This window comes from Tyto alba, unplaced genomic scaffold (genome assembly GCF_018691265.1).
Source record: "Tyto alba isolate M040663 unplaced genomic scaffold, T.alba_DEE_v4.0 Super-Scaffold_9, whole genome shotgun sequence".
NCBI classification, from domain to species: Eukaryota; Metazoa; Chordata; class Aves; order Strigiformes; family Tytonidae; genus Tyto; species Tyto alba.
Genome location: NW_024881330.1, coordinates 23,004,413 through 23,027,974, shown reverse-complemented (window position 1 = coordinate 23,027,974; position 23,562 = coordinate 23,004,413). Strand labels below are relative to the sequence as shown.

The following is a 23,562-nucleotide window of genomic DNA, read 5'->3' as shown; positions in this document are numbered from 1 at the left end:
GTTTTTATGTCAATAACAAGTTTTATTTTCTAAACTTGTTGAGAGTGTGTTTACATAACAGAAGCTTGCAACTTCCCAGGAGTTCCTGGGGCCTAATAGGGCAGTGCTACATTGCTTTCCAGTTTCTGGAGGGCTTCTTCCTGTTTGAAATGCCTGTATTTTTCTGTAAGAGCGCTTGCACTGTTGGCAAGCTGTTAGCATAGCCTTCTTGCACTGGCAAATATCAAAAGACCTCTACAAAGCTGGCCACAGTGGAGCAATGCCATCCCCAGGTGAGGTAGGTGGAGGAGAGTTTAGGGAAGAGCGTAGCACAGACACAATCTAAGACGATGGCAATCCTGCAGGTGTTTGATGTCAGTACATAGGCAAAGTGTTTGGCCCGAGCACTCTGTCCACTGCAGAGGCGCTGGGCTCGGGATGCCCTTTGTGCAAGTTGTGGTGGCAACAGCCCTGCTACAGGCTGCACGCTGCCTGAGCCGTCCATCTCGTCTCCTCCAAGCCAGCATGTGGATATGTCCCTCTTGCTGACGCCAGCCCTGGGTGCTGCTGGATGTGCCAGCCTGAGTTTTGGTCACAGGTGATGGATCTGAAGCTGGCATGTTCCCAACAATCAGCACAGATTTATCTGTAATGGGATAACCAGTCTCTGTTTCAGCATTTCTGGTGTGTCCATCGCTGTAGTTCTAGGCATCACAGGGTACGATGCTGATGGTGGTTCCTCTTTGGATAATATCTGTGGGTTTTCTTTGTTTGCATCAGGGAGCAGAAAGAAAAATCCGAGATGAAGAGAGAAAGCAGAACAGGAAGAAAGGCAAAGGCCAGGCATCCCAAGCCTCATGCAATAACTGTGAGTAAGGCGGGCTTTTCTGCTTTGGGGCTGAGTCATGCTTAAAATGCCTCCTTTCATAACCATGTTGCTTTGTGGTCCTCCTAGCAGCTGAAGGGAAGTTGAGTGCACTCCCTCTGCAAAAAAAGAGCGATATTACCTTCTTTAAAACAATGGCTGACCTGGATTCCCAGCCAGTTCTCTTCATACCAGATGTTCACTTTGGGAACCTACAAAGAACTGGACAGGTAGGAAATTATAATGAGATGAGCCGGTGCCCACCTGCCATCCATCCACGTGTGCTCTGAGGAAGGTTTTAGGAAAACAAAGCATTGTTCCTGGGGGCTGTTGGTTTCAGCTCTTATTTTGGTAAATAGAACTCTTGGTGGGTCACTTAGAGAGGGATTTATAAGACATTATAAGAGACAAGTGCTTTTACAAGTTTTGGGTGTGAAAAGGAGTTTATACTTCATTAACAACTGACTAGTTTGTGTTTGTTATGGTTATGCCATTCTTTTGCTAGGAAGAATGAATGGAACAAATAGTTGAGAATTTTGAAATAGAAGGTTGATTTGTGACTGAAAGGAAGTCTGGTTTTGAATGTGTTATTTGTCTTGATGAAATGAAGTGCCACCTTGTGGCAGCAGAGATCCCCCTCCTTGTGACAATGGAAACAAAGCCCAAGATCTTACATGTGTTAGGAGATCAAGAGTAGGCTAAACACCACTGCCCATTTTCTGTCAGCATCACCTAGAGATCTGGGAATTCCTTGGAAGAAAATATTTTCACTCTAGAAAGTAAAAATCTGTCATGCTAATGTTAATATTCAGTACTGGCTTAGTGCAGAAGTCATGGAGTCATTGTCACCAGGAAGTGTGAGGAAGTCTTTGCTGACTTGACTCTTTCAGCACTTACTGTATTGCTTGCTTGGAATTTGCAAACCTGAATTGGAGGGTCAGGTCTGACAATTTTTTTAATATGAACTGTTATTTATTAACAATTCAGGGAGTAGAATGAGACCTTTATGCATGTGTTTATAAAGACAAATAGCAGATGAGGAAATTTTACATGCATCTTGTTGCAGAATATTAAAATAATGAAGATTAAATGACACTGAGTGTTGGAATTGTCATTTATTTTAAAGCAGTCAGAATTGTGGTAGAGCAAAGCACAAAGAGCGCAGACATTGCAATCACAGCTGTCACTGACTTACTCTCCAAAATTGGAAAGACACCCACTCACATATCAGTGCTGGGTACCTTCTGTCCTCACGGCTTTCAAATCAGAATGTGGATTTTTCTCAAAACAGGAGAAACATTCTTTAGTATATGTAATCCTGTAAATAATTTTCTAAACTAACTGGAAGATACACCAGTCTGCTAGCTCTTAGGCAGTGTTCAGCCCTGTCTTTTGCTGCTACGTGGGTTACAGTATTGGCATTCTTGGTATCCTGAACTTCTTGATTGTTTTGTGTATTACTTAATATAAGAATGATTTATTATGACAATAATTTATTATTTATGAATGTTTTATTATGAGTGTGCCACCACTTTCAGGTTCTGGTCTTAGAATGAGTTACAGACCCCAGCTTTGCTCACATACACACCCCTCTGAGCAATTTTCACTGTACAGGTTCAGAAGTGAAGGCTCCCCTTGAGAGCTGAGGTGCTCTGGTTCTTGGCAGCACAAGTGCTGGAAACCTGCCTGAGATGCCTTGCTCTGCCTCCGGTGCCCTGTCTTTGCCCCACGCTTGCGCTGCAGCTCAGCAGCTGCAATGCTGGTGCACTTGTTGCTGTGGCCCCGTGGTGCAGGCACGTTGTGAGGAATTTGGCTGACTGTTCCGTAAAGCCTTTAACAACAGACTGTGATTTTATACCTCCCTGCTACTGTTAGCCACATTTGCTGCTGTTGTAAATTTGGTCCTGGTGACTGTGAGCTGTACTGATTTACACAAAACAACGGTCTGGACTTGGGCTTCTGCCCACAGCCTGTGTAAAAAAGTTCAGCTGTACCATTAGCATTTGTTTTTCCATTAGGCCTGTAGTTTAATGTTGGTCTTTATAGTTTAATTAGATTTTCAGACAGTATTAAATACATACAAAAGCTTGTGAGTGTTGTGGCTTAAATTGTATTAGGGGTAATTTAGGTAAGTAGTGATCTGATTTAAAGGATTGTAAAATAGTTGGGAAAATGATTTAAACCAGAGGACAGCGCAATGTCTGTCAAAATGCCTTGATATATTTCTACCAGATGATAATCAACAGCAGTTTTTCTAAGGCACGCTTTTTCCAGATCACAATTAGAACTAGAGATGTTTATGTTTTATAGAAGGAAAAGGATTTTTAATGGATTAAAAACGGCAAACCACTTACTGTCTTTTCTCCCATTTTAAGTTATTCTGTTAAGCTCGTGTCTGAGTTTTGGAAATAATTGGGTTTTTTTTCCATCCTTCTAGGTTTACTATAATACAGATGATGAGAGAGAAGGGTAAGACATTTATTGTTTCACAAGCTTTGTAGTTAGCAGTTCAAACTCATAGAAAGCAGGCACAAAACAAAATCAGATAAAACTAATCCCCTTTCCTTATGTTCTCCCATCTCTACCAGTAGGTGAGTAATATGTAGAACTGTTAGAGGGAATTTATTTTATGGCAACTTCCTTTTCCTTCATGTGAACTGGCTGCTTTTGATATCTGTTTTTTGCTACATTTCCAAGTAAAACAGTTTAAAGAGCCATAATATAGGGACAGGACAATGTATTTGATAATAAAATGACTTTTATATATAAGGGTTCTCAAATAATTTAAAAACCAGGAATTTTTTAATGAAGCACTGAACTTCACTGCAGTACTGAAAACTGTTTAGCAGTGCACATGTGTGTTGGCTACAAATACAGGAGCTGCAGAGGGAATGCCTGAGCTCCAGAAGAGAAAGGTAGAAAGAGAATGAGAGATCCTGGGAAAAGGGAAGGTTAGAAATGGGAGCATCCCTTATCTGGCTTTGCAGGGACTTGGAATAATTGCAGAAAGTCCCTAAAATAGTTAGAGATGTCATGAAATAAGGGCTTTAATATGTGTGGCTGAAGTTCAGCCAGTATTAACTGTAATGCGCGCAAGCCCCACACTTCCATAAGTTGCTTGAATCCCAAGTGAGCACACTCAAATCTGAGAGTCTGGAGTGAGACAAGTGCACTCACATAATCCTGCAAAAGATGGCCAGTGGTAGGGAGTGGCCGGGCAGTTGCAGCTAACATTGACTTGAAAACACGAGGCCCTTTCTGTTTCTTTTATGAAGCTAATGTTCTTCATAAGGCTCACGGTGGAATTCGAGAAACAAAGGGGTTTATTGCACCAAGAACATTGGCTTCAGTTCCGTCCTCCAAGACTAAAAGGAGACACTGAGTCCTGCCAGAGCTGTGCCGAGGGGAGGGGGCAGCCGTAGTGCCTTCAGCCCTCAGCGTCCCCAGTGGAGCGTGTCACAGCTTCAGGCTGGGTCTGGCCCAGCTGCATGTCACAGCTTGGGGCTGGATCTGTTACTCCTTCTGAGCCTGCTGGCTTGTATGGTCTCGAATTTTAGAAACTTTACTGGTGTTTCCTCAAGGCTGTCTCCTTGGTCCCAAAGAGGAGGTGAATCAATGTGTAAATGTGGGTTTAGCTCCTTACTTAGCTGTTTCTTCCTCCCCACACCCTTTCCCTCAATATTTAAACAGTTAAATGCCTTCGGGGTTTTCAAAATAATATGTAGTGTTGGAGCGCATTTTCCTGTCACCTGTCCCAGCCAGTCAGTCTGGGCAATTTGAGAGGCCTGAAGAGGTCAGATAAGCATCAAAAGCTAAATCCTTGCAGTTTCTGGTCTGGTGCTACTTGAGTAGCTAGTGGGGTTTTTGCCAGAGTACAAAGTGAGTCATGACTGCTGCTGTTGTCTCCTCTCCTCCTGGGAGCACAGTCTTACTGTGACATGGTCCCTGTTGTGTGTTTTCTAGTAGCAGTGTCCTGGTCAAAAGGATGTTCCGGCCTGTGGAGGAGGAGTTTGGTCCATCCCCTTTGAAACAAATGAAAGAAGAAGGCCTGAAAAGAGGTAACAGTCAATTCTTAGCAGTTAAAAATAATGCTGTGGGACTCGTGCCCTCAAGCTGGGAAGGGCAGGTGTGGCTCAGACCAAGTCAATTGTTTGATCCTAGTGCAAATGTAGGGTAGATGGGAGAAGCGATCGTTACACCTGCCACTATACAAGGAGGCATTTTAACAAATGCTAGTAATGACTTAAAAGCAGAAGAGACAAAAAAAAAAAAAAAAAAAAAAAAGGACTGTACTATCTCAAGAAGGGATCAGGACACAAGTGTATATAAAATATAAAAAAGCTAGAAAGCTTCTTGATCCGTGGCCAAGCTACATAGTTCATAAATGTTCCAGTAGCAAATCTGCGGTTGTCTATTTTTAACTTTTGCTCATCTTTTCTGTTTTGGCTGGGATTGCAAGCAAATATGCAAGTTGCACTGGGTCAAACACAGAGACCTTACACAGGCAAGCTCCTGCTGACTGCAGACTTAGATTAGCCTGAATAAAATCTCAGAAATTTCCTACCCAATTAGAAATCTAAGGTATGGAAAGACATCTTCCAGCAGACCTAACTGAATTGTTTGAATTTATTTTCCTTAACTGTTTCTACTGCCCTGAGTGAATATTATTACAATCGTGTTGCATATGCTCTACCAGTCCAACTCCTGTTTTCCAGTCTGCTACAGTGAAGCTTGAATAACATTGAAGCATTGGTTTAGATAGAGCTGTTAAACTTTGCACTGAAGGTAAGGATGAGCAGATGGTGGTTTTGTCCACAAAATCTGCTTTGTGTACAGCCACTTCCAGTGCAGTGCTATGGGTGATAACTTCCTACACTGCCACAGTTAGACACCCTGGAGAATATTTGCCATTCCTTCAGTCTCATGAGTTCTGTCATTTAAGTTTATTGGGGGCTCCAGGGGTTTGACCAACTTATATAGGTCAAACTTGCAAATGTTTTGAGGTTCACTCATCAGTTTGTGAGACAACAAAGCAACAAGGTACAGAAGTGAGCTCAGTTGTTCTTAGTTGCACCAATTGAACTTTATAGAAACAACTTCCCATGAGCCTGCATTTGTGAAGTTTCTCTGTTGGTTAGGGTGGTGTACTTGAACCAGGGGAGGCATACAAGATTACAGGAAGTAGCCTGAATCTTCCTGGAATAAATGTGAACTAATTCTTCTTTTAATTAAATCTTCAATTAATTATCTGAGGTCAGCACTGACCACAGACATGCATCTGGTTGGCTCAAGGCCTTGACCAAATTCACATTATCAGGGCTTCATCAAGCAGAAGGGGACAGTCACAGGGGCTACATAAAGAACTGTCATTTCCTGCAATTTCACCTGGGTTTCCCTGCTGGAAGCCTGGAGAGTTGTCTGCAAAGAGGTATTGGTTTGCTTTCATTATTCCTGTCCTTTACTGTGGTAAGTTGTTTTAATATCATCCAGGACTTGTAACCATTTCAAGGGGAAGATTTGAAAGAAAAAAATGTTTTTCAACTGGTGGCAAAACTATGTTAAATAATTAAATCCAGGAGGGGCACAGAACCAGAGAAACTGGAGGATGATCTCTTCACATCCCCTTCCTGTTCAGTGTTTCTTGCGACTTGGACTGTGCTGGCTGGAGGCCAAGCCTCTTCCACCGTGGCCTTTGCTCTGGTGAACTTCCTGCCATCGGGAACCCTGCATCTGGGATTGTGCTGATGGAGCTCAGCTCAGCTGAATCTGCCCATTTGACAATACTGTCTTTGCCACAGGAGTCACCGGGTATCAAAATGTTCTGGTGTTTCTTCCCAGGCTTAGCTGTACTAGAAGGCTTTTTTCTCCCAGATTTATTTGGTACAGCAGAATCATTAGCTCCTAGAGAGCAGGTGTAGATGGGGCACTGGTGTAATGTTTGAGAGAGAACAGGTCTGGTATGTGAAAATACACATTAAAAGCAATGTAATCCCAAGGTGGCTCATTATCAGAGCAGTGCAGGTAAGTAGCACCCAGTGAGGAGTCCAAGCCCAACTGAAGAACTAAAGTGAGAGTGTGTGGCCTTACTTCTGCCTGATGGACCTAATTGTAATACTGTCTGGTGGAAGCAAAAGTATTAAGGGGCAGCCTTCAAGAGAACAGGTCTGAAGGGGTTTGCAAACATCAGTAAAACAAGGTTTATATTCTCACACAGGTAGCTGCGTCTTTGTGAATTATTCTTTCATCTCCTTGACCTCTAAGAGAGGTACAAGTGCAAGTGCCCAACACAGAAATGCAAAGTATGTTAATCTGTACCAAGTGTGTAGCGCAGCTAGTCACTTGGCTAGACTTGTGGCCTTTTCCTGTTTTGAGTTCTCAGTAAGGGTTTTCAAATCACTTTCCCTTTCAGATTTCATAGGGAGTTTCCCGTTAATTGTAAATCCAGCAGCTGTGTTACAGCTCAGGGAGATTTCCAGTCCTCTAGTTCTCAGCTTGAAGAAAGTTGTATTTTTGTCTAGCTTTTGCCTTTCAGGAAAGTTGTGTTAAACTACTCTGAAACATTTTGGATTCATAATGCTTAGGGTTTTGTGAACCATCCCTGTGGAGGACAGCATTCACTCTGTCACCTAGGGAATTTGTGCCTGGGCAGTTAATGGAAACTCCAAATGTGGGAAAGGAAAGCCAGGTCACAGCTACCAGCTCTACTTAACTTGACTAAAACGTGCCACATCTCCATCCAGAGACTCCTTTACAAGACTGTAGTCATTGTTCCTAGGGTGTCAGTCGGAGCATCGGTAATGCCTGGGCTCAGACCTTCATAGTGGCCCAAGTCTTACTGTTCCATCATGTCCTTGATTTCATTTTTGCCACACATCTCTTGTTTGTCTTCTGCCTTATCAGATTGGCCACTGCAGAGCCAAGCTGTTAACACTTTTAAAAGATGTATCTAACATTGTTCTTCTCACTTAAATCCTCGGTTTAGTGGCCTAGCTTCCAAAAATCTCCCAGGTGCAACAACCTCCCTTGCCTTCAACAAGGGCTGGCTGCCACTCCTCAGTTTTGTGAATCAGGGCTATTTCTTAAGTAACTAAAGATAAATTTATCACCCCCATCTTTTGCAATTCTTTTTAACATCTAATGAGCATTAGGGACTACAGTGGGTTTCAGTGTTGGTAAGAAGGTTGAGAACTGAGGCCAGGAAGTGCAGAGGTCAGACAAATTTATCTTCTGATTTTCAGTCAAAACCAGCTCATTGCCTGGTACAAGATTCCCCCACCCCCAATATTGCATTCTGTACTACTAAAGTGAGCCCATCTAGATGCCGTGAACGTGGTGACAGTAGGATCAGAGGGCATAAGTGCGAGATGTGTCACATTGTCACAGTGATGGCTTGGCATTCAGTGGCAGCGCTGCTGAGCCCAGCAGAGCCCTTGCAGCCCCTCTCCCTCCGCCCCGGCTGTGCCCCTGCTGCGGGCCAGCCGGCCTGCTCGCCACCGTTACGCCAGCACAAAGGCTTGGGGGGCTGCATTGTACGCTGAAGCAGAGACCTGATCTGTCTGAAGAACAATTCAGGAAAAAGGGTTGGTTTTGCACTCACATCTGCTGTTTGAGAGAGTTCATCATCCAGAAAAATTCACTGAGGCAGGCCAGAGTAACAGAGCATAAGGGCGGGGACGAGACAGGGGCTTCTTAAGGCATCACTGTCACCAGAAGTCATTGATGGAAAAGTGCCCTAGTGAATCAAAGCCAAGATTTTCACACCTGTCAGGGGAAAGAAAAAGCCAACAACCCCCCATATGTTTACTAATCCTGGCTCTCTGTGTGGATAGTAGTGATTCAAGTTCCCCGTTATCCTTGTAATGGATCCTTCAGTCAGCATAATATTGCCTGACACGTCAAGCACAACAGAGAGATTTAAAGCTCAGCACTTGGATTGTATAATGTCCCCAGCCTTAACCTTGGACTGAGCGATTTTTCCTCCTTTCAGATATGTTTGTAATTATTAAGGCTGACAGAGGTCCAGATGTTTGAAAAGCCAGGAGTTACAGGACAGCCCTGTAGTCACAAGAAAAGAATTACTGAATTAATAAAAGTGTTAGTACATATAAAATTAGCGCTTTGAGTGTGTGGTTGCTCATGCAAGTGAACATATCGAATCCAGTAAAGTTGAACTACTGATGTGGGTTTTTTTTTTGTTCTCTTATATTCTGACAGTTATTTATGTTGTGACCCGAAGTTATCTGATCTTCTAAATCCTTTAAAAGGGCACTCTGAAGCAGGTCCTAAAGAATTACCAAAATGTAGGTGAAAAGGATGTGGTTCTATGAGTCTGTGGTAGCAGTTTTGTGGCTCATACTTCTGAATTAAACATGCAAAAAACCCCACTGTCCTGCATGTCTGGTTTGTAGACTTAAGACAGGGGACTGGCCTGCCCATGTTTTAAATCTTTTTCAGTCATTTAAAAACCTGGGAAAAGAAGCTACAATTCTCTGCAAATGGGCCTGAGTCCACCCTGCTACAGTCTTGACCTGAGAATTAGCTTTCAAGCAATTGCTTCTGTATGAAAAATACCTTAATCTCTGTTGGTTCATCTGCAAGTCATCTGTTGAGTTACCTGGTGAAGATATCTTTTGGACCACAAGGATTAACAGCTTCCAAAGATATCTTTTTCTGTCTACCAAAAAAAAAGGAAAATACTATTACCAATGTGGTTTGTCATACAGACATAAAATACCTAACCACGCGTGTGTATTTGTACCTAATGTGCAGCACTGCCATTTGAAAAGGCAGTCTATTTAGGGAACAAAATAAATTGTGGAATGTCATATTTAACCTGCTGCTTTATCAGTCATGTGAGATTATGCCTAAAACACTTCTCTAGTGTTTATTTGCTTTGTAGCTGTCTGCTTTGCTTTTGCCATGTAACGGCAAGTTTCCTCCTTTTACCTGTACAAGTCAGAGAGGGGAGAACAAGAGCTGGAGAGGGCAGGGCGCTGTGCCTGTGAACCACTAAGACCTGGCAGGACATAAGAGGGTGGAAGAGGAGATTTTCAGAAGTACAAATGGCATTTGAGTACCTGAGCAGGGGTGGACATGCAGATAAATGTCTGCCTGCCAGCTGTGCTTTTGAATGTCTCCTCTGTAAAGTCTCAGATGACTTTGGAGTTGTTCTTTCCAGTGTTTATTTTCAGACTGGCCAGGACATTTTCAATCATCCATGTGGTAATGTCAGAGAGAACAATTTCTTTTCCTTGATTTCGCTCTCAAAGGCTCAGCTAAAGGCAAACCAGACTTGGCTTTCCTGAATGTCCTTTCCCAGCCTTTTGGATGAAGCCTGGAGAGGTGCAAGCTGAGACACAGGTTTAGGAAGAACTAGCTTGTGTGTTTTGTCCTATGACCCAGGGACAGGGCCCTACTGCTTTTTAGCTTCTCTTATTTCAGTAAATGGAGGTTTAAATTCTTGAAGCTATAGATTCCTCACATTAAAGTAAATTTTATGAATTATCGTCATGTGTTTTCAAAGCAACTATGATGTGTCTTCTATGTTTAGATCACTGCTGATATGAGAGTACATTTTTTTAAGTGCAAACCATCTTAAGCACTTCATTTTATCTGTCATGGATTAATATTTGTTTTTCTACTCAGTGTGGGGTGTTTCATCTGTTCAGTTGACAGAACCTGCTCCAAGTTTGACTTTTTTTCTGTTTCAGTGCTTTTGTATGTGAGGAAAGAGACAGATGAGGTGTTTGATGCTTTGATGCTGAAATCACCCACAGTAAAGGGGCTAATGGAAGCGGTAAGTATCTCATGTCCTCACATTGTTTGTCTTCCTTGGCAAGAAAATCTTGAGGCTTTCAATGTATTATTGAGATACAACATAACATAAAGATGAAGTTATTCTCAAATATATTTAAAGCATTTCATAAAGACTTTCTGGAGCATGCCTGATGCTGGCATGTTCTGAATTCAGTGCTGTCAGCAGGTTGCTGGAATTAAATAATATTGATGATTTGAGCAATTCTCTTATTGGAGACCTGAGCCTTGAAGAATGGTGGTAATTAACCAGTATCAAGGAAGTAGAGAGGTGCACGCTTCATTTTCTTAAATGCTTCTTTCTGAACTGATGATTCAGAGCCTGTTGAATCTTTTCTTGTAACGCTCATCAGTGTCTTCACAACCATCTTTTAAAGAAGAGGCCCAAGGATTCACCGTTCCCATGTGAATTTCATACAGCTTTTCTGCAATTACTGTTCCAGCATATGAGGCAGTTGCTGAACCAACACAGACTAGTCATTCATACCTCCTGTCTCAAATTCCTTCTCTAGCTCTCACTCCCAACGTGACCTACCTACTAGCCCACCTCTTTGCTGCTTCTTTGGCTTAAGTTTTTGCTTGTTACCGTTTTGCTGTGTTCATAAGTGGCTATTTCCACATTTAATCCTGTTTATATGAGCTGATGGCTAGTAAATGTGTGAAATTTGGTGAGGGAAGCGTTAAGAAGCAACCATGTGTCTCTCTGCTTCAGTGGGTAGACTAATGTGAGATTGACATGTGGGATGCTGAGTTGATTTCCAGCCTTGGTTACATGTAGGAGAGAAGACGGGAGTGGATGAAACTGTCCCTAGAGAGCTCAGCTGAATGCTAGAAGTGCGTATATTCATACTCTCATAAAACTGTCACAGTGTCTTGTTGCATGTACTGGACACTTCAAATGCAATAAAGATTGAGTTATTTGGTCAGTATTTGGCCAGTAGCAGAAGGCAAAAGAAGATTTTTGAGTTAGTGAAGTTGCTTAAAGCACCTATTTGTATCAGTGTATCTCTGAGGAGAGTCAGCTGCATTCTAAGGATGTCTTAACTGTGCTTTTGCTGGTATCGTTAGCTGTGACTGTAGCTCAGCTGTTAGCTGTTTCATGTATAATAAAAGCCAGGCTTTGCTTGAAGAGGCTGCAGTCTGATTCATGATAAGCTGTAACACGATTTCATCTTGTCTTTGTATGGAAGTTAAAAGTATGTTATAATCCTTCTATAACCCTTCAAGCTAACATGAATATTTTATCTCCAGTAGTCTGTGCCTCCCCATGCCTATTCTCCGGCTACTGTGTAACATAAAAACAAAGCTGGTGCAGAAGCAGGAAAGGTTTCTGCGTACCTCTGTCAGCACAGCTGCTGACTCAGTGGCATGTTTTCGGCACCAGAGAAATCTGATCTGTTGTAAAATGTCCCAGTTCACTGGAATGAACACATTCAGAAAATTTTAATTCTCTGTGGTAGGATATTATGGATAAATCAATGCCAAAAAGCTGTCAAACTGCGTATCCTAAATACTGTCTCTACAGTAATTTCAGCAAATCATATAATTTTGCAGTTGTGCACATTCTAAATGCTCAATTCTAAACTTAGTACTAAGAACTTAGAAACTGAGGCTCTGATTATTATGGAGTCCCAAATCTGAAAGAGCACCAATGATCCTGAATCATACCCTCCTTCTCTGTTTATGGATTTTACTTTTTTTTTTTTTGTTAATCACTACTCCTGGTCTGGCTCTCTCCTAATTTTCCATGATTAATGCTATTGTTTTCTCAGATACTATGTTTATTTTATTCTCTCGTATACCCCCATTCCAAGCTAACAATTAGTTTCCTTCTCAGATTTCTTTCTTCCGGCAAATATCTAGAGGTCTGAGGTTTCAGAGTTACAGTGCATCTCATAAAGTGGTGCAAATATTTGTTTTTTAAGATGTTTACATCCTACACTAATCAGTCTTGATTGACAGAAAATAGTGATACAGTGATACAGTTACCCATCACAAAACATCACACATGTGATGACTGACCAGTTCTAAATCTTGCTGTCAGCCCGATCCAAAGTCAGGTTAACTCTGTGGATCTTAGTAGGTACCCCAGTCTTACATTGTGCAGAATCACATATTTATTGAAATTACAGAAGGCTATCTAAATCAGGAAATTCAGGTAATCTCCCAAAGTTGTTCTAAAATTAAAAGCTAACAGCTGAGCTCAATAGAGCTTGCATAGAGCAAAGTTTATTAGATACCTGTCTATGTATGTGTCCTCCCAACCGATGCAGGGCAACAGACTGAACCATTCCATAGAAATAAGTTGGCAAAGAAGTTTTCCTACGTGCCTCGACTAGCCCAAATGTTGCCCTTTTTGTCTTCCTGACTCCAGAAGAGAAAACGTTTCTGGTGGCTTGTGCAATCAGACATGTGCTACAGACAAACTTGCCATGCCAGGGGCCTGCAGCCCAAAGGGACACCCAGACTGTTCTTTCAGTGCCACTCTGAAGGCTGTCCCACTGCTTCAGGCATCCTAAGGGAAGGAAGGAATTCTCTGCTCAGAATATTGAAAAATGGACAATGGAGATGATAAAGGGAAATATTCCTCCAAATAATGATATCTTTTTGAAATTTATTGTAGCTTGCTTGGGGTCAGGTGAGAAATCCTGTTGTTTTATATGGAAGTTGGCAGTAGTGGTGTTTCCCCTGAGTTGGCAACAAACGTGTTTCAGAAGCGGGTGTTAAGTGAGATGCCCTAGCAGATGCTAGCTCTCTGCTTTCTCAGATTCTGCAGCAGGACTTAGCACATTTGCACTGGAGACTTGTTTTCTGAGCCTGTGAGGGGGAGGCTCTCCCATACCCCCACTTCAAGCCTTGCTTCCACAGCTCGCTGTTTAGTATAATTGGTTGAATCCTTAGGGGTTCCTGAGAAATGTGCTTATTCAGTCAACTGGAAGTCTTTCGCAAAGCTCACTAATCCCTGCATGTTATATGAATCCTGCACCTGTCACGGGCAGTGTGACAGGCAAGGCTTTCTCAGCCCTACCTCTCATAGCTTATGTAGGAAGTGATGTCCCAGAGGCCCAAACCACTTTGAGCAACATTTGGAATGTGTGAGTGTTAGGTATCCCAAATATCCTAGGAAAGTTTTATTCTGGAATGTGCAGAATGCTGTATATTAGCTGCTATTAAACCTCCTTGGCACAGGAATGTTTCTCCCTGTTTGTTTATTTGCAGGGAGTCAATGAAAAGTGTGTTCAAGTACTAATCTTTACAGTATCAGTAGACTTCAGAGTTAACAACCCAGAGAAGAAGATATATTGTTTCCTCATGATCATACAGTTGTGACGTTTTCTGCAGTTTCAGGTTGCAGTTTTTCTCTGATGCCTGTTATGAAGGATTTTTTTCAGCAATATGATGAAATGAAGCCATTTTTATTATTGCTTTACATGAAAGCTTAAATTTGGGGGTACAACAAAACCACAGATACAAAAGTTCAGCACCAGATTGCTTGTCTGATGTCATTCTGTTAATGGTAAGCAAAGCTAGAGTGTAAGAAATAATCAAAGAAGAACATGAAAGTTTCTCTGAGAACTTATCTAAGACAGTCAAGATTTGCCCTCACAGTGTGGCACCTGGCTACCCCAGGGGAGTCACCAGCCTGGGGTCAGTCAGCTGCCCGCCGTGGGCAGCACAGGACAAGCTGTCAAAGGAAGGGAGATGTGGAAAGATGGTGCTAGAAGGGTAGAGTGTGGGTGAGGGGTAAGGTGTGGGTACCTACACAAGTGATTCTGGCCAGAGGTAGGTGATTCCTTCTATTGGGGATCCTGCCCAAGGATGGGTTAGGACATCCCACACAGGGATATGGAAAACCCTGGATTCAAATCACCCTTGTTCTGCCCTCTTCGGAGCAAAGACTTGAACTTGCTCCAGATGAGCTGAGTTATGGAACTTCTTTGTAGGATGCATTTCTACCCTGTGTATGTGGTTGCATAGCTTTTCCGTAGGCTACGCAGAGCCTTTTGCACAGGCTATGTGGAGCTCAGAGTGAAAAAGATTGGTTTTATAGTCTGATAGTAAGGATGCTTGTGTGAGATATAAAATGAGCGGGGTGAAGCCTCTCTTCTTATAAATGTACAAAGTGGACCACTCCCCACAGCAGGGAGAGTGTGCCCGCACAGCATATGAGCTTGTGCAGCCTTGATGCTGAATTAGACCTCTCCCAAGGCAGGTGAGAACATGGAACCAGGACTACCATCAGTATCTCCAGCACCATAGCCAAAAGGGCAGTGAAACATGCTGGTGTGAGTAAAACTGAAGCAGCAAATACAACCCACGGTTTAATTTGTATTTTGTTCTCTGCTAGGTGCAAAACTTAGGGAGTGGATGGGTCTGGTGTATCTTATCAGTTACTCCTTATTTACATCCTATTCTTTCTGTGAGCCTCAGATCTACGCTGTGGTCAGAGGAAACTGCAGTGTAAAAGAAGCTTTACTGGTTCTTCGAAATCTTGGAGTCGCGCTATAATTTTTAAGTACAAAATTGTATATTGGGTAAGATGACAATTATACAAGTATAGGTGATGTAGTCAAGTATAGGCTAATGAATTCTTTCTCTTAGAGAATCCTGTCTCTCTGGATGGGAGCTGTGCTCAGGGTTCAGCCCGTGGCTGTTTGAATCTGTTCTTGGTGCTGAGTTGATCGTTTGCTTTCCTTCCATTTTCTATTTCATGATAATTGATTTAATTTACTTCTCTAAAATATCGCATTTTCTCAGTGGAAATCTGAATGCAAACACAAAGAAAATCTTTTACAGTGACTGATGTTTGTCAGTCTTTATATGGATTTTTAACTGTGCATTTCAGTTCTCTGATGCAGAAGATAAATAGTCAGCTATTCAGCTTCAACTTCAGTTCACCTGGGAAGAGCAGAAAACTTACTTTGGTTGGCAGTAGAGTACCATGGAATGTTAATCACTGACAAAAAGTAATTTTTCTGTAATTATTTTGCCTTTTGGGACAATCCTTTCCTAAAGTATTAGCTGTGAGACCTGTTCCCTCAAAGAGTTGTCATAGTTTGGAAAGCAAGCATGGCTCGGACAGAGGGCTCAGGGACACCGTCTCCACGGCCATACCACAGGCTCCCTGCAGAATGGATGTCCAAAGATGTTGCTAATACACTGCTGCAAAGCAATGCCAAAGCATCCCAGTGAAGTGCTTGTTAGTGTTAGTAATTTGTCAGCTAAGTAGGTCTTCCTTCAAAAGTTTTCCTGTATTTTCTGCTTTATCATTTGAGTAGCTGGCAAGAGGTTTATTTTAGAAGTCCTTTACCTTGTTAATGCACTTCTCTGTGACATCTCGTCTTGTTATCTGTACACTCAGATGATGTTTTGTGAGACACATGGTGTTTTCATTTTACCACCTGCATAACTTGACTGAGTCACCTCCCCACCAATACAGAAGCTTCCTAATCCTGTGTGTGGCAGGTTTGTAGCCCTCCCACAATAAAAGGTACCTTGAAGATGCTTTTCAGACAGAAGTACCATGGAGGGTCCTGTTACCTTAACAAAGCTTGAAATGCCATTGAGAAATAGAAATGTGCACATTTTTTTTGTTGATCCATCAATCCATCAGCTCCTGTTGTGTTGCTACTTATCTGCCTTCTGCCCAGTGGAAGAAGCCTTTGCTTCCATAAGCCCAGAAAATCAGAATAAGAAAAAACAGAAAGGCAGCTGATCAGATTTAAATTCCCTGGTAAAATCTGAAGCTGGGAAAAGAGTTGATTCCTTGAGCAGAGTAGTGGGAGACGCTGAGGCAGTTTTGATGACTCACACCCTATGAAAACCATAGTCTCCAAGTTTCTGCGTGGAAATGATTGTTGTTTTTGATCAAGATGTTTAGGATTATTCCTCTCCGTATCATACTTAAATGAAGCTGTGGTATGGCTGCGAGTGACTTTTCTGTATAGCTAACCTGTCAAAGTTTGCAGAGACAATGTTTTAATGCCTTATGTAAAGTGAGAGGTGGTATTTTCATAAGCCTTTAATGATATTTATTTTATTTTTATGATTTCAGATCTCCGAGAAATATGGGCTGCCAGTTGAAAAGATTGCAAAACTTTATAAGAAGAGCAAAAAGGGGTAAGTAAGCAACCTAACTAGGAGCTATTGCAGGATCCTTTAGAAGCACTCAGAGATCCCAACTATGCATGGGGCCTCATGATGCTGGGCAGTGTAAACACTTTTAGGAGACATGCCCATACACTTGAAATCTTAATGCCTGTGGAGAGACAGCAAGGGGTGGCAGAGGAGGAAACATGAATCTCCAGTCTGGGTCTGACCAGTATTCATAGGCTTACTGTGAAGAAACAGAAGTTGTGTTTGGAAAATGTTGTAGATAAAGTCTGTTTTGTAGACTATATGCTTAATAACCTCGTGGAGCGCCCGCATGGGAGAGTTGCAGCTTTTGCTGTGGATGTGGTGTGGAGTTTCCCTACAGTGTTAGGAAGAAGTAGGCCACTGTCTGAATCTGAAAGGCAGGCAGGCAATGCTGCAGGGGTTTCAGCTGAGTAAATTTAGACATGAGCATCACAGCTGTGATTTTAGAATAGCTATGCTACTACTCCTTGCCATAAATCTGAATCTCTCCACTTGACCTTTTTTTACTTCTAAATAACCACAATATTGTAGTGATACAATTTTAAATCAATCATTTATTTTCAGCTGTAACTCTAGCTTAGGGCATCATTTTGTCTGGGGATTTCTTGAGCTTTTGAGAAGACAGGTGAATTTTCTCATGTTTTCCTTCTTTCTAACACTGTTTCCAAGTGATAAGTTTGTTGGAAGAAGCACTATGGTAAAGAGTGAGGAAAACACTCATATACACTTCTAGTAGTTGTCAATATTCTCACATCCAGGCTGAGTTCTAGGCCTGTGAGCTGTGTGCAAAGCACAAATTATACAGCTTCACTGTGTTAGCAGCTCACACCACAGAGGTGTGAGCTCACACAGCGTGGATGAGGAGTAGCATAGAGGTGTACCTGGGGGAGCCTGTTCTAAGGGAGGGAAACACCAGCTATCTGGGTCTGCCCGGGATCTGGAGTGCAGCTCACCCTGTAGGCAGCTTAAGGGGGTTAACGTGCCAGCACTGACGTGTCTCTTACCTTAACTACTTTGGCAAGGAGTCCAAAGACTGTAAAGGACTATGAGGCAGATCTTGGTGATGATTCCCACTATTGTCCCTGTACTGGCATCTGCAGGCGTCTGTTTTTGCATTGTAGTGAAGTGAGCACATGTGGTAGAGTGCATGGCTTTCCTTTTCAGTGTCCTGGTAGATAAAAATTTCGATTTTTGCCTTTGCCACTAGTATCTTGGTAAACATGGATGACAACATTATTGAGCACTACTCCAATGAGGACACATTCATCCTGCACATGGAGAGCATGGTCGAAGGCTTCAAGATCACACTGACAGAGATCTAGCCTGAGGCAGAGCCTTTTTGTAAGGAACCACAGCATTTCATCCTTCTTGGAAAGCAGAAGATTCCCCGGGAACTTGACAGACATTGATCAGAGAAACTGTTACAAGACTGCTTTGAAAATACTGTCCATTATGCACATGTGCACCCACTGCATATAGACTTGGGTTTGTCAAGCACAAGGCCACTCATGTTAACCTGGTCCCTTATTTATTGTTCCCCACTCTCTAGTGCGCAAGCAGTTACCAACCCCCAGATTTGTAACCAGATGGCCCACTGCAAATGTGAAATGCAGCCTTTTAATCCATACTTCAGTGTGGATAAGCTTATTCTAAAACACGTTAAGGAACCGTGCTGGTCTAGTTTCAGAAATTTGGTGTAAATCACTTTACCAGTAGTTCTCTCTGCCATTGCTAAAAAACTGGTGCAGTGCTAAAGATGGGGAAAGTGGCTGACAGAGTTCACTTGCTCAGACTGATCCATATCTCTCTATAGTGTATAGTCTTGCCAAATACCTCTGGTAGTTCTCAGCATGTAGCAATGAGGACTTGTAAGTAAGGCATTCAGCTACAAATGTCACTTGTAAGTAAATGGTAAAGAAACCATTTTAACCTTGTATATAATGTTTATAATATGCAATAATATATTTTAACTACTGTATGTGGGCATGTTTACTGCCACTATGTTCTTGTATGTATTGGGTTTAGGGTTTAACAGAATCTTTCCTAGAGGATTAGATTGCTGCAATCTGTTAAGGAGTGTGTACTGAGAAGATGATAACTGCATCTGCGCTCATATGCTCCAACCTTGCCCACCCGGTTTTATACTGAAACGTTGGAGCAAACTGTGCTACAGGGCCTGGAGTGCTCTGGCACAGTGGGACCCACCTTAGGTGCCCAAGTTCCAGCCGTAGATACCCGAATGTCCCATCCAGCTGTCACCAAATACATGAGGCACCATGTCTCTACTGCCTGGCATGCCTAGAGGTACAAAAGGAACTTCTGCCTGTTCTGTTGGTGAAGCAGAGGCTCTCAAAGTGGTCTTTTCTCAAGCCTGTGGAGGAAAAGGTGCTTTCCACAGCAGCCTGCTCATTAAAGCATTACTCTAGACTGTAAGAAACAGGGCTTCCAACTCTTCTTCTTAATGGTACTTGATCTTATATATCCATTGAATGATTCTGTTTTGGTTTCTATGACAGTTGGGTGAGGTATAAGCCTGGGCTTGATGTAAATATTTTATCGAAACTGAAACAATTTTATGAGTGGAGACTGAGTATCCCACAACTGAGGTGTGGAGATAGGTCTCTCTCACAAGGACTGGATCTGGACCCAAGTTGACCTACAAGGTTATCCCATCAAATTCCACCCCTGTCTCATGAATTCTGTGAAGACAGAAAGTTGCAGGCTAAAATCGTACCAGGAAAGGGGTTCAAGACCTGACTGTCCCTAGCGCATCCAAACCCAGCACCTCACTCTCCTTTCCAGCTCGTAGAGAGCTTCTCATTCAGTATGTAATCCTGTGAGTTTCAGCTGCAAGCATTTTATTCTCTGTGCACTGTATGTGGGTCCCATGTGACAGAAACATGGGTCCTTTCCTACATGCAGCCCTTAGACTACATTTTATTTTCCTTCTGAAATCTTCTTTTGATTTAGTCACAGAATCGTTTTTTCATTAGGTGGTTAATGGCGTAAAGAAACACTGCCTTATTTAACAGGGCTTATTCTGTAGTGTTTTGAGCTGTGCGGAGCTATTTACATTCAAGCAAAGTAGCTGGGGTAGCTAACCAGTCAGATTTGGTCATGTTTTTGCATGAATTATCCTGCAAGCTCTCACAAACTTTTCTAACTTCATTAGCAATAGCATCCCATTAAAATCTGTACTTCAAATAGAAATGTTAGATACCTGTCAAAGTTTCTGTGGGACCAGAACCTATAAAAAGTTCAGGCTGTTGGTGTCAGGGCTAGCATGCACATATGTCTGCAAAGCAAAGTGTCTGTTCTGTTTTTTTCCTTCCTCCCCTCCGTCCCTCCTTCTTCCTTTGTCATCTGCTCTTTCTCCTTCTGATGCAGAGTTTTGTAGTAATTCCTTTATCTTTTTATAAACATGTACTCCAGCAAAGATGGTCTTGCTACGCTGCTCAAGAGCAGACATCCTGGCAATACAGGAGATTTATGGTGGTTCGGTTTGTTTCTACTTGGATCAGGCTCAGATAAAAAGTCTATGCTGACTTAGCCCAGATACTTTTTTCCTAAAGGAAAAATGGAGGACAGTTTTGGCAGGTGGCATTAGGAGCTGGGACCAGCACACGGGACTAGTGAGCAGTGGTGTTAGTTCTTGTATTTCTCTGTTGTTTGATGGTGTTTGGGATCCTAAGAATATTGGCTGGGAACTCTCAGTTGATCTTGATGTCTGGGCAGAAGCTGCAGATGAAACATAGGAGTAAACGTACACAGGAGTCGAGCCCTGGTTCTTCCTCCAGCAACTTGCCATCAAGCTCCCTTACTTAGAGGGAATGCCTGTAGCGCCTGGGGCTGGCTCAGGTTGGGATGTGTTGCATTAAGAGAGTACAGTGAGAATTTGGGGTTCACAAGGGAAGGACAGGGCTGTCCTGGCAGCACCAGCATTCAGGTTAACAGGAAATTCTTGTCTTACACGTGGGTGGAGATGAGCTGGGATCTTTTGGATGCTGCAGCATCCTGTACCAAGGAGCAGTGTAGGATCAGTGAGAAGTGCGAAGCTCCAGGAAATACTGAGGCTTAAGGAGCTATCTTTCCATTGCCATTTTAGGATCTTTTGGTCAGGCACTGTCCAGAGAAGGAAAGTTGCTTCCAAGATTAACTGAAAGCTTTTCCAAATACATCTTAAAGTGTGCGAATTCCTGATACAAGAAAGCTGATGCTCCTGCCATTAGTTCCTTCTTACAGTCTCAATGAAGGTAGCAGGGTTGAGGAAGATGAGTAAGATTTACGCTGATGGTAAGATTATTTTAAAACAGCTAGATCTAGTTAAGGATGATCTCCCTTAACTTTATCTACCAGGGTCTGAGGGATTTGTTTCTCTGCTCCAGATGCAGATGCATCGCAAGCAGCTGAGACGTTACAAAGAGCACATCACCCTGAACCCCTTCAGCTCTAGTTACAGCATCAGCTGCTGGAGGAGCACTGAACCTTGGATGCTGGTCATGGCAAGCTACAAGCTCTCAGGGTTCATCTTGTTGGTCAAAAACAGGCTATCAAAGTGATGGGAAAGGGCCAGTAAGAGTAATGCAAACTTCTGAAGCGGTGGCCTGCCCCATGCCCTACTTAATCCAGAGGTCTTGAGGAGTACAAAGTGCTTGCATGTATATAATCTAAAACATGCATGTTGCCTTTGTTTAATGAAAAAAATTAATGCTGGATCTTCCAAATATTATGAGTTAAATGGAAGTAAGATTTGGCTACTCTTCAGCAGGGGACAGAAGTATTTGCCTTGCCTCCTTTTGTCTCTTTGTGACGCTGCTGTGGTTGTTTATTTAAAAGAACAAAACTCTCACTTCCTTTCCTCTTCAAGACAGTGGTCTTGAATCTTAACTAGTGCAGCCTGAAGGGTGGCTTGCTGCTCAACTCAATTTCCCTATGAAGAATTAGAGCAGTGCAGTGTCTGTAGATGTGTTTTGAAAGACTCATTGATAGGGATGTGCAAAAGGCAAATAGTCTTCTAAATTCTAATTTTGGTTCCCGCTACAGATTTGGTACTATGTCCGTCCACTTGATGTTTTATTACGAAACCCCCAAGTCTCAGATTTTAGTTTCTTTCTACACAGTCAGGTGCTGATATCCCTAAAATAAAGTGCTTCCTTGTAGTGAAGCTTTCAGTGAGATCGCCATCAAGACATTTTGAAGGATTTTTACCACTGAATGTAAACTACAAGGAACAGAACTTTTTTTTTCCTGTGTGTCCTCTCTCATGAAGTGTTTGGTCAATGGAATCCAGAGATCAAGAGTCTTGTATATTTTCTTCTTTCAGTCTGTGGATTGTTTAAATGTTGTAAATGAATTCAAACAATTAGTAAAAACTAAATTTCCTAGCTGTTGGAGATGCTGTATATTGATTGGTGTGGAACTGAAAAGGAGTATCTTATGACTTTTAAAATGTAAAGCTTATGAAATGTTTATATGCTCTTCCATTTCCTATGAATTGAGACAAGATACAAACAAGAATGTTTGTGCCAAAGTTTGTGACAAGCCCTCTTTCTGGCAAATAAGGAAACTTTATGTATAAATAGTGTGCTTTTATATTAAGAAAATAGCTCATGTAACTTAATAGTGTTGCAACTGGGAGAGGGGTTTGATAAACTGTAAATACAGTTATTTTATTTTTTTGTACATTTTTAAGAAGGAAAAAAATAAATATTCCTATGTATGAGATAATATTTCTGTTGCTGTGGTGTGTATTACTACATACTGGGGATTGAGTTTCTACTTCTGAATGCAGAAAACTTTTCAAAAAGAAGAAAATAGAAATTCATTCTACTGAGAAAACAAGAACAGAGACTGAAAAAAATAATCACCAAAACAGGGGTTCAGTGACTGGCCGGGTAGAGGGGGGAGAGCAGTGGTTACTGTCTACCCAGACTTCAGTAAGGCCTTTGGTACTGTCTCCCGTGAGATCCTGACAGAGAAGCTGTTGGTGTACGGGCTGTATGAGCAGACAACGAGGTGGATTGAAGACTGAAGGGCTGGGCCCAGAGAGTGGTGGTCAGTGGCATGAAGTCTAGTTGGAGGCCAGGGACTAGCGGTGTACCCCAGGGGTCAATACCAGGTCCAGTCCCGTTCAACATCTTCGTTAATGACCCGGATGAGGGGGCAGTGTGTACCCTCAGCAAGTTTGTTGATGACTGGGAGGAGTGGCTGATACGCCAGAGGGTCGTGCTGCCATCCAGAGGAACCTCAACAGGCTGGAGAAATGGGCTGACAGGAACCTCAGGAAGTTCAGCAAGGGGAAGTACAAAGTCCTGCACCTGGGGAGGAATAACCTCATGCACCAGTACATGCTGGGGATGGTCCAGCTGGAAAGCAGCTCTGCAGAAAAGGACCTGGGAGTCCTGGTGGACACCAGGTTGTACCAATGTGCACGTGCAGCGAAGACGGCTGATGGTGTCCTGGGCTGCATTAGGCAAAGCATTGCCAGCAGGCCGAGGGAGGTGATCTTTATTCAGTGCTGGTGAGGCCACACCTGGGGTTCTGGGCCCAGTTCTTGTCTCTGCAGTACAAGAGAGACATGGACATACCGGAGAGAGACCAGCAAAGGACCACTAACCTCATGAAGGGATAGGAGCACCTCTCCTATGAGGACAGGCTGAGAGAGCTGGGACTGTTCAGCCTGGACGAGAGGGCTCCAGAGACATATTATCAGTGTGTATAAATATCTGAAGAGAAGGTGCAGAGGACAGAGCCAGGCTCATTTCAGT

At 42.6% G+C, this 23,562-nt stretch overlaps 1 protein-coding gene across 6 annotated transcripts in view; it reads left to right on the top strand.

Annotated features, from left to right (window-relative positions):
- The window catches only part of GRHL2 (grainyhead like transcription factor 2), a 72,551-nt gene extending 50,027 nt beyond the window's left edge, over positions 1-22,524 (top strand). For 4 of the 6 annotated variants that reach the window (XM_042786173.1, XM_042786171.1, XM_042786175.1 and 1 more), the window contains 7 exons: positions 760-847; positions 935-1,074; positions 3,282-3,313; positions 4,808-4,902; positions 10,555-10,640; positions 16,713-16,777; positions 18,003-22,524. In XM_042786173.1, coding sequence (XP_042642107.1) covers positions 760-847; positions 935-1,074; positions 3,282-3,313; positions 4,808-4,902; positions 10,555-10,640; positions 16,713-16,777; positions 18,003-18,117 — 621 coding nt within the window. In that variant the 3' untranslated portion in view covers positions 18,118-22,524. The remainder of the gene's footprint in view (positions 1-759; positions 848-934; positions 1,075-3,281; positions 3,314-4,807; positions 4,903-10,554; positions 10,641-16,712; positions 16,778-18,002) is intronic. The other 2 variants (XM_042786174.1, XM_042786172.1) reach the window with 2 other exon arrangements.
- The last annotated feature ends 1,038 nt before the right edge of the window (positions 22,525-23,562 follow it).